The sequence below is a fragment of the Anguilla anguilla genome, chromosome 9 (genome assembly GCF_013347855.1).
Source record: "Anguilla anguilla isolate fAngAng1 chromosome 9, fAngAng1.pri, whole genome shotgun sequence".
NCBI lineage: Eukaryota > Metazoa > Chordata > Actinopteri > Anguilliformes > Anguillidae > Anguilla > Anguilla anguilla.
Window position 1 is genome coordinate 18,201,349 of NC_049209.1, and position 11,778 is coordinate 18,213,126.

General features: G+C 38.5%; 1 protein-coding gene across 2 annotated transcripts; it reads right to left on the reverse strand.

Annotated features, from left to right (window-relative positions):
- Positions 1-318: 318 nt before the first annotated feature.
- panx1a (pannexin 1a) lies at positions 319-11,352 on the reverse strand. Of its 2 annotated transcripts, none has more exons than XM_035434985.1 (5): positions 10,884-11,352; positions 9,563-9,702; positions 5,430-5,632; positions 4,686-5,344; positions 319-4,110 (listed from the first exon to the last, which is right to left on the reverse strand). In XM_035434985.1, the coding sequence occupies exons 1-5, from the start codon at positions 11,062-11,064 to the stop codon at positions 4,025-4,027; spliced, it is 1,269 nt and encodes a 422-aa protein (XP_035290876.1). In that variant the 5' UTR covers positions 11,065-11,352; the 3' UTR covers positions 319-4,024. The 2 variants fall into 2 exon arrangements, with proteins under 2 accessions (XP_035290876.1, XP_035290875.1); XM_035434984.1 differs by having other exon boundaries at positions 4,686-5,347.
- Positions 11,353-11,778: the final 426 nt, after the last annotated feature.

The following is an 11,778-nucleotide window of genomic DNA, read 5'->3' on the forward strand; positions in this document are numbered from 1 at the left end:
TAGCAAGAGTCAATGATGTGGTCATTTACTTGTGTCAACAATCCTTACTAACCATTTTCACATCCAGACTGAGTAAATGTACAATTTTGACTCTTTGCTGATGCCTTAAAAAAATCTTCCCACATTCAGTAAAACTTAGGAAATAACACACTTATTTTGATATTTTGACAAGCTTTAGAATGAAAGTCCAGTTGGATGTATATGGTTGATATGATTGAAAACAAATGCCAGTAAGACATTAGTGTACAGCATACATTAAGACAAAAGTCTCAATTAATCAGGAATACAAATACAAATAAACACAAAGCTACACCTTCAATCAATGCAATGCATACTTTATTTTATGATGCAACCATAGTCATACATGTAAAAATATACATCATTTTGTCAGTACACCCACAGACACTACATCACATAGATGGGACATTCTATTATAATTATGAACCTGCGAAAACATATTTTCATGCAGAACTTTGAAATGGACAATAAGTACATTAATATTATGATATACATACTATGTGCTGTTACTAAAAGTGGAATGACCTACTGAATGACCTTGTGGAATGACCTTGCTCTACAGAAATATACCCTGCCTGCACTATCTACACACCCGAGTGGTGGGTGTCTGGGAAGAGACCCACAATTTGTATCATTAGCCTTCCAGTGCTAGTACAGAGTGATGGAAATCTTAGTTTGCTTACAGATGAGCATGCTCAAAATACATGATCAAAATGTTTCAATTGTTCATTATTGAAACATTAACATACAAATCAGATAGCGTTAAGCCTAAAGCACTGAGGTATTTAAAAATTGGGGAAAACTGGAACATCATGAATATGTTGCCAATTAAAATGTAAAAAAGCATAAAAGAGATTACAGGCAAAAGCACAAATCCCAGTCTTTGTTTTTAACTGACTGCCCACAGTTTAGGGACACGATTATATAATTACATTACGAAGCAAAACTGAACCCAAGTCTGAAATGTCACCGTGCCATTAGCTGTTATGCAAGCGCCTGACAATATTGATTGAATGAGTTCCACTGAGAACCGGAACAGTCACACAGGAGGGAAACATTCCTGATCAGTTCCTTTTCATTCCTCATCTTGTTCAGTAGTACATAGTCTGGAGCATCAGGGGAACCATGGGAATATTAATTATAATTATTAATTATAATTAACAATTGCAAACGTTGCAGAGTACACAAAGACAACAACACATACCTTGAAATGCCAAATAATAATTACAGGAATGAAGGGCCATGACTATCAATTTGAAGATGGATGCCCAAGGGCCTCTCATTTGCTCAAGGAGAATTAGGAGAACAGTCTACTTGAATTGTAAACCTTGAACACAATTTGGCTAATTTGGAAGAAATGTAGTATAGGAACAATCTCAGTCTAGTCGGCATTCCTGAGGGTAAGATACGTGTTAATGCAGTTTTCCAATTCTCTCTTCCCAAGTGGTTCACTGTTCTTGTAACTTAAGTAGCTTAAACAAAAGAGTTTTTAAGCACAAAATCTTTTTGAGCACATTTTGGTTTTTTTTGTAATTATCTTTGAACCATGATAGAATGCAGAGCCAGCCTTGTGAGGAAAATGCTATTTAATCAATGGCACAATAGAGAAAATATTCCTTTATCTTTAAAAATACAAGTAGGCATGTTTGTGTTCTCATCCATTGTTTATACAAGATACACATTCTTACTTTCACTTTCTGTGAGGTCATGGTTTTTCTAGAAACAGGCCTTGGAAGTAGACTACATATTTTTAACTATGTTGAAAATTATTACATCCATTATGTTACAGGTAAAATTGACCTGATCTGTGAAAATGTAAAATGAAGTATAAAACAGTCAAACAGCCCTTTAGCAGTGAAAATGTTTGTCTCATGTAATTCAGAAATAATAAATACAATTTTACAATTTACAAACCTTTTTTTCCAAACACTATATTTAAAAGGTTTATTGAACATATTTCCTTTAAAATAAATAGTTCAACCAACTTGACATAACCTTTTTCAGTGACCAAACAGTATTTAGTAAGTATTTTTTTGCACTTCATTACGGTATATACCATATAACACCCAAGTGTGTTGCAAGCTGGATGAATTAAAAATTTCCTTGGTTCAGATTTATTTCTGGCCCAAGCCAAGAAGTTATTTCAGAATATCAAAAACAGCAGGGCCCAGCTAAATATGGAGTAAAATAATTGTTTTAAAGTACCCCTCCAGATGTATTTTAAAATGTTAAAAATATTCTATATTGAATAATAATTTGTTTAATATGGGTTTTTTTTTTTCATTAAAAAAACTGCTGAAAATGGCATAGAATCATCTCTACACTTTCACCCTCATTGAGAATACCCGAATCTATGAATATGCAAATTGGCAATGCTTGCTGCTTTGGTTCTGGGATATATAGTAGGCACAGCATCTGGATTAAAAATCAATTTTTTTGCAAAAAGCCACTGACTTCTGGAAGCAGTTAAACTGTAAAATGTGCACTAAGAACATGGATTCCCTCTATGCTGGCAGATACAACCACGTGATTTAAAAAAAAACAAATTCCACCTGTTTTTGTTTAAGAATGGGCTCCTTTGGTAACAAGTGGAATGTCATGTTCAATCCACCAACGGTGTCACTAACTAGTCAGCCTTTCAGTTTACCACATCACTCTCCTGGAATTAGCATATCTTTGCATATCTTTGCTTGATAGGTTTGAAATATTTGTGACGTCACAAATTTTGCTCATACGTGCACGTTTCCAACTCAGATTTCAGGGAGGTATGGAGATGCTCTCTACAGGTGAAGAATGTGGAAAAGGCGCTCTGGTGACAAGTTCTGCACAAAAATCTACCTGTATAGTGAAATTCATGCTTCCAAGAGGAGTTAACCATCTAAAAAAAGAAATTTTTTGAGTGGAGGGTATCTTTAAATATCTCTCTATGAAAGAGCTCGGGGTTTAATTGAACAAAAAATAGACTTCTATTACCTGGGTTACCACCAAAAAAAGGACAGGGAAAGTCTAATTACTAACAATCTTCAGCAGGTTTTCTATAACATTTAATAAAATAAATACAAAAAACAAAACACTATGCTGTACATGTAAACATTCAGCTTTCTGAAACAATTATAGAATTCAGACTATGAATTTTCCTAAGACACAATAAATACATACCGTGCATGGACTACAGTAATGCAAAAGTGCCAAGCTATTATGAGGAAGAAAATGGCTTGGATTCCAATGCATTTAACCTTGCAAAGACAGTTCCGTGAACACCTGAATGTGTGGCTGCCGTAAGATACTACTGCAGTGCATTTTAAAAACAAAAATACTGGTAACCTCGTCAATAACAATTTAAATATAAGATCTATGCTCAGTTACAAGCCAGTGTTTCTGAAATATATTCAACACTTTCATGTAAACAATTAATTGCACAAACTATGGACAGAAATTACAGACAGAATATATGTATTGTTAGGCTTCAGTGCATTTAACCGGTCTCTTTTTAAACTCTTTATTGGCCTTGTCCACCAATTTTTTAAAGGAGAGTGGACAGGCCTTCTTTCATGTTTTTTTTTTTTTCTTTATTCAAGCAGGAAGAAAGGGTAACACATAGGAGGGACCAGCGACTGGCATATGGCTTGAGATTCAGGCACCCTACAGACTGCATCAAATCTCTCGCCTGCCCTTGCCAATTCTAATAAATATCCAGCAACACCCCCATCCTAAAAACAGGCAAATACAATATGCCTAATATCACCCTTGAAAAATGTAAGGACTGGCATTAATAAAAGCATAATTATGCCATATATAGAGAATGGTGGATACAGTGGTGATACACTTCCATGAGGCTGCAGCATTTAAGCCCATTATTGCTTAAAGAAAACAGTAGAGGTTCAACTACAAATGTCCTCTAATGTCTCCCATCCTGGATCAGCAACTTCCCACACAAACCATCTTTCATCTGATGTGGAGTTCAGCCTGTCATGTCGTCATGGCAACTGGCGTAACCCGGGGACAGTTAGATCACTCTTTGGCGCACCGCCTTCTCGTCACAGCATTTCCCGCCTTTGTTTTTTCCATCCTCCAGTAAAAGGGTGGAGACGTCTGGGGTGGGACAGAAGAGCACATGTATTTTTGATGTTCCATTCTACACAGTGCATCTGAATATCTGAACGTATGTGTTGCACGTATGTGTTGCACATTCTGTTTTCAAACATGCAAATGGCTGTCTTTCTGTGTTGTTTTTTTAATGCCACCGTTTCTTGTCACAAAGCAGTTCACAACTCAGAAGTCTGTGTAGCAGAACATGTGGACCTGTGGTGCTTGATCAATTGGCAGAAGCTTTTGTATAAATATCTGACAGATCAATGGGGCTAATTTATCTAGAAATAAAATGTCAGTGAATTAAAATCAGGTTTTGCACTACTAGGAGGCACATAGGTAGGCAGCTTCTTGTTAAACAATTTGCTCCCCTGCTTAATTAGCTCCATGTATTCACATATATTGCCTTCCCATAACGCATTGTAGTAAAAGAAATGGAGCAAAAAGCACAATTGCCTCATAGTTTTCAGCTGAAATCTTACGTTTGGAACATTCAAACTGGGTTCATGATTTAATATGCACTACTGTGCTGTGCTGTTGCTAGGTAACACTAAGCCTGTTGGAGGAAGTATAGTCACCTTTTAGCTCCATGGAGCTGTCCTGCTCCCCGGCTTCTGCTTTCAGTGAGGCCCCAGTCTTCCCATCCACAACATCCGTCTTGACCTGGCCCAGAGTGCGAAGCAGGCACATGGTGTCCAGGGCCTCACCTCCGCTCTCCTGGATCAGCTGCAGCACCTGCAGGCACCTGTAGGACTTCAGTTCGCTCAGATTCTCTTCCAGGAAGAGGAGGTAGATGCTGAGGTCATCGTAGAGGGAGGTGGTCAGGTCCAGGATACTGAACGTCGGCAGCGCCTCGTAGGGTCTGAGGAAGGCGGTGCTCTGCCTCACGGGTACGAGGGCAGTGTACGCGATGACAGGCGCCAGCAGGGCGTAGACCACCAGGTTGATGTAGCTGAGCAGCTGGAAGACGCCCACGGCCACCAGCTTGCACTGCATGGCGGCAGGGATGGACGTCATGTTATGGAGGATGCCCGTGCGAATGTTGCAGGTGAATTCGTCCGTGACGGATGCCAGGTTGATGTAGTAGCCCAGGTAAAGGCAGGCGAGCAGGAGGGTGACCAGAGTCAGACTTCGACAGATGAGATACTTGATGACAAGGCCTCGGGAGCCCCTCTTGGTCTTGAGGTACTGCTCCACTAAGGGGTACTTGAAGCACCCTTCTGCCAGGTCCAAGACACTGCTGTGGCACACAGAAACCATGAATAAACACTGGCTGTGTGAATCATTCAGGCAGAGCATGGGGCAACTGCGTCGGGGCCTACCTTTGGGAGTCTGCAGGGGCATCACTGGTGTCCAGGTTGGACGCCAGGCTCTTGGCCAGCTTTATGGCTCGGTTGTAAGAGCGGTCCAGCTCCTCCATGATGAAGGTCAGGTCAGAGAAGAGATGAGGTGCGGCGGTGAAACGCCAGAACAAGGCAGGGATGTACATGAGGATGGCCACCAGCAGAAGGATGTAAGGGAAGAACTAGAGATGAAGGAGGAGAGGGGAAAGAAAAAAGAAAATATTTTGAAATACATCTGTAGCTTTATCTTGATCTATCCCTGCACTCAAATGGTTGTAATTGTGTATTATGTGAAAAATAGCTTAATAGAAATTATTTTTAAAATGAATACACACTGCATATATTTCTCAACAGTGTTGTTGCTGGTAAATACACTGAACTACACAGGTACCCTGATACAAAGACTGAATCATATTATAAACATTGATGATAAATAGATGTCACAGCAATATATAAACATTATTTTGTGGAAAAATGTCTCATTAGAGTCTATAAAAGCCCAACAAATCCTTAGTAAATATGGCCCTTTGTTTTAAGACATTTTCATTATTTGCAATTTCTGTAAGTTTTAACAGGAGCTATGTGATTTAAAATGGAGTGGGGAAAAGGCTTTTCAAACAAATGTAATTCAGTCATACTTAACCATTATTTATTGCATAGCTACTGTACAACTTCCACTGCTGGATAATTAATGAAGCAATTAAAGCTAAGTGCCTTATTAAAACAAACAATGTGAACAATTAAATGCATGTGTCCCACCTGGATTTTAAAGCCTTACTGTTGTTTCTCAAGTCATTTTTGTGAAGAACATGCAGATTCCACAGCTACAATAATTATTTCACTCTTTGTCTGCAAGGATCTAGTGACACCCGTTGCCTTTTTATTGCACTTCACCTACCTAAACTATCATGGTTATGGGGTCCCAGAGCTTGTGTGATAACAATGAGATCATTGAAATAGTGCTCACAAAAGTAAAATATCAGTTTAAACATGAATTATTACAATTCAAGAACTATGTAGGCTATGTCTTGTAGCAAGAAGCATTTGTCAGAGCCAGATTTTCAGGAGTGCTTTTGGATTGCATGTTGGTGCTGAAGCTACATTACAACTATGTCACGTTCTGCAAGCCCCTTTGACATCTTATTATTTTAATCTATATAAATAATCCATTAAATCGTATGATATTATTCATGAGCATAATAATTTCATTAAAAATAAGATCAAATAAAAGGTGTATGAGCCAATGCGGCCATGGGACTGTGTGATCTCCTTCAGGGGAAATCAAACTTAACAGAGAGTGTACAAACAATACCATTTTAAAAATAAAATATGGCTGTCTTGATGGCTTATCTCTCCTAAGCAGCTGATAGAAACAATGCATTCATTAACCAAACTGTTCATACCTCATGCCTTTATTACAGCAGTCGCTTTTAAAATGATCAGTCAGATAACCAAACAACAGTACAGGCTCCCTGTTCCCTTTGCATTCACTATCACAAAATCCACGTATAAGTATGTGTAGAACTTCCCTGCAGTTGAGTTGATACACTAACCACATTTTCTTTTATAATTGGCAACAGCCAATGCAATCAGCTGAAATGAGGTCATACTCAGACAAGAAATTCATTGTATTTCTGAATTCCTGATGTCAGTCTCGATTCTGGCGTGTCTGGCCTGATGGCAGGACTCGGTCGTAAACACAGTCTACAGTAGTCGGTTGCTGAAGACCACAGCGGGTCCAGAAAGAAATAGGCCAGTTACCAAGCAACAGATGAATTGCGAATAAACTCAATGATCTCTAGCCAGATGTACATAATGTGCAGAAATCCATTAACCTGAATATACAGCAGCTTATGATGACTGACTGCACTTCAAATGTCCTGGTATGCAGCTCCACAAATCGGTTATGGTTTCATGGAACATCAAGGCCTAACTATCTGGTTCTGGTCTTAATGTTTCATTTACTTACATGTTTTTCATTTTAATATACTTTGCAAAACAAGACGTTTTTTTCAGGTCTGCAACTGTATCTTAGAACAGTTAAGGCAACACAACCAAACAAAAATATCCACATATACTGTATGAAATTGAAAGATTATTTTGGATAGCAGGGTAAAATAATGGACAAAAAATTAAGACAAAATAAGTTATACCGAAGAGGTTGCAAGTTACGTATGTGATGGTGACCTCAGGAACGCTAAAACCATTTTAAGCCCACTTTAACGAGATACAGCTAATTGCATCCCGCCCCTCAAACTCCCAGCCATAGCCAGCTAATGACACCACCTACACTCAAATGAGCGATGTCCAGGGTACAAGCTAAGCTTTCACGTGTGGTGAAGCCTTTTACTTCTCCTTGAGCCGTGAACCTATTTATTAATAATTCAGATTAGTTTGTCTTGTGACCACTAGTACAGATGGACACCAATTGCATGCAGTACTTAGATTAAGGCCTACTGGCATGTATTATCTGACCAATATATATTCAAACACCCATGGTCTTGCCACAGTTCTAAAAATTTCTCCCTATCTATAATATTATAATGTGGTAAAAAAAACATATTCAAACCCTTTCATACCTCAGTGAAGAATATTGATGACTTACTATGAATATTTTGTTAGTTATATTAGTTATATAAGATTTCTGATTATTTATTATATTAAGATGTTTTCATGTCTTAAATTGGGCTTTTACATATAAAATAAAAGTATAAAAAGATAATGCAACTACAGGACATGTTCCTTTTGTCCCTGAAAATATAGTTTTTTTATTGTTGTTAAAAATATATTACTTATAAAAGTGACACTACTGCCCATATAGGAATGGGTTAAAAATACCATTTAATTAAAGTTATTTGACGTCTGTGTGAATACCACTAAAACATGCTTGTCACATATTTGAGCTCACAGATACAAAGGGGTGCCAATGGGTGTCTACATTACAGATAGTTAAGCTGATTATTTATGGCTCTGGGGCATGCCTGGACTGGACGGTAAAACTCATGCTTTTGACAGCTGCCTGGTCTAATTTAATCGCATCCGTGCCTGAGCCAAGAGAGTTATGGGAACAGGCCTAACAACCGAAAACTGAAACAGACTGCAGTAAATGTCCAGGGTCTGTCCATCTGCCAACATACCATACCATACCAGTCTGCGTTTTACTTTGTACTAGTAATGAGTACAACAGCAGATATAAAATGAGTATAAATATTGCAGCTTTTTCTTACACTTGGATGTTTCTACTGCTTTATTTTTGTTGGAAAGATTTCACTAAGTCAGTTTGTGTCTACAATTTCTGCAAATAACTGCAGCAGTTTTGTAAATCCGAATTCAAATGAAAATATGCTTTACTGGCATAACCACACAAAGGTACAAGCATTGCCAAAGCAATCATTCCCACATAATTGTGATAATCAACAATACCAATAACAAGAGCAACAAAGAACAACAATTATTATTGTAGTGTCACATCTTGTGTCCTGTCCCTGGGAGGAAGATGCGGCAAAATGCGGTTTTCACCACGATTTGCAACATAGACACAGAGCACAACCACACAGACATAAACACAAAAAACGTAAATGTTCCCCCTTCCCCCTCACTGGTTCCTGTAAAATAATGAACTAAAACAACAAAAACAAACCCAGCAAAACCTTTTCTGCTTTGTCTTTTTCCATCTGGCTCCTCAACTTCTCAGCTGTTAGTTTTGTTTTGATTCTCTGACAGAGATACTTGCTTTCTCTCAGCGGTATCTGAATCTTTTGAGATCAGTTTACTCACTGTCCCTCAGGTTATGGCATGCTAAGACATACTGAGCTGCAAGAGGTGCCATTTCTCCCTCTCCCAGAAGAATTTGTATTTTCTCTCCTTAGTCCAAAAGCAGATAGCTGGGAATTATGTTGAGTTATTTAGTAATAAACAAAAGAAAGATGAAAGAAAGGCAGTACATGACAAAGACAGCTCACACCCTGTAAAACCAGCGCCAAATACAGTTGTAAATAGATCAAAGCAGAGGTGGCATGAACTGGGATATAGTATAAGGTAGCACTATGTGGTATAGCATGGTGTGTAATTCTGTGAATATGGATGCAGAGGGGAGCAGGGCCAGCCTGTACCTTGTGCAGCCAGAGCGGAGCGTGGTCGTTCTCATCGCCGGACAGGTCCTGCCGCTGCACAGCTGCCCAGCAGAAGGAGTCCACATAGGCCGCCTGGCGCCAGGAGAAGTTGGTGGGAGAGAAGCAGGTGATCTGTGTTCCTATGGCAATGAGGGGACAGAAGACAGTCGAATCAGTACAGGCGCACAAAGTGCACAATTATGGTCCCAGGGCACTGACAACAAAAGAAATACAATTTCAAAATTACAATCCTCAGGTTACATGGAAAAATGTTATGTTATTCTTCACCTTTGGTCAGTCTGCATGGAGAAATGTGCAGACAGACCAAAGATCTGACCAAATCCACTGGTGAAGGAGGTTGTCATTTGACCCAAGTCTGACGCTCAGTTACATCAGACTGTTCATCACCCAATTGATTGCACAGCTAGTTGCAATGCAGGTGGGCTAGGACTCCAGTATTTCAGTATTTGTAATCAGTCTAAACTTAATTTGAAGTTAACCTGCACATATATACAGTGAGTGCCATGTTTAGGACAAAGACATATTTGTTATTGATTTGGATATGTACTCCACAATTTTAGATTTGTAAGCAAACAATTCACATGTGGTTGAAGTGCATATTCTCAGCTTTTATTTAAGGGTATTTTCTATATATATTGGTATCATGTAGAGCTTACAGCACTTTTCATTAAACGAAGGCCGTTTCATTAAACGAAGGCTAAGTGCACATTCACTGCATGACTGGCAGTCAGCTGAGACTGCTTTAGACCGTTTCAATTACAAGAGAAGCGCTGTCTGTGCTCTGACCACACGCAGAGGGTCATATTGCAGAGGTAGAAAGACCATTTATAAATTGGTTTACTGATAATTGAAGTTATAATGACATTGCGACACTGTATCATGTGACATCAAAAACAAGTCTCATCACAGTAAAGAGGCTTTTGTTTCAGATTGTTGAAGTCATCGAAAAGGGAGTCAGCGAGTGAAGGATTAGGGCGTGTTTACCACATGCTCTATACCGCCTATACTGCAAAACAAGAACCATCGATCACCGTTGATTCACATGAATGAACAAGTATTAAGAAATAAGTAAAAAAAAATCCAGGGTTAAAACCTACCATTACATTGTTATTGTAACCATTAGCAAAACACCTGCAGGGTTTTGCTATATGGAATGAGTTTATATAATTACTAGCGCTCTAGTAATAGCTGAATCAGTCATTTCAATGTAAAGTGAATTTTCACACTAAGAATACTGAGGATGCCGCCGCGACAACCGTGTTTGTTACCTATCAAGTTATAACATTAGCTATATACTCACCTACTGACACCTCCTGAGCAAACGCGAGAGAAATAAGCAACAAAGGCAACCCGACCGCAATAAACGTGACTATTTTATCCACAGCCAAATCTAGACGCACTCCTTTGTACTTTGTCTCCGATGGTTCTTTGAGCAAAAAATCTGAAAAAACATATTCCGTGGCAACGTGTGCAATTGCCATAGTTTAATAACAAACCAAGCTATAGACTTGGCTGTCAACAGATCCAGGGATGTTTCTCAATGAAACTGTTAGCCTGTTTAACCGATATCTCTTTGAAACTAAACCAAAGTTTGAAATTTGTATTTTAAATTCCACCTGCATACGATACAGGAATGTATATTTGAAAAATATTTAATTAAATATTTTTTGCAACAGTTCGATAAGCGACTCCAGTCACACAAACAATAAATATAACGACAGTAATGTCCCGCCTTTCTTTGTGCTCATCATCCGGCAGCAAACGGAATTGGCTTGGGTTCTTCCCACAGGGGCGGGGTAATCTATATGACGCTATTAGTTGGGCGGTGTTTCAGCAAAACCCTGGAACTACGAGACTTCTTTTCACGTTTAGCATGCCGAATAAAACACTTCAAGAGAGTGAAGACAATAAACTCTACTTTCATCAAAATGTGTTTCACAAATGGGTTCAAAATGGTATAATATCCTAAAATAAATAGTTTCTTAGCAGAAAAAAGGCTGCTTATTGGATTACCATTATTGTGTTCCATCAGTTTATTTTACAGCAATGGTATATTTCAACTTCATTCCATAGGTTCTCTGATGATCTACAGCCATATTCAGTGCTATAAAATGCTTTTGACTTGAAACAAAACAAAATCATAAATCATAAACATTTTCATGTGTACATAAAAAATCATCCACTATATATATATA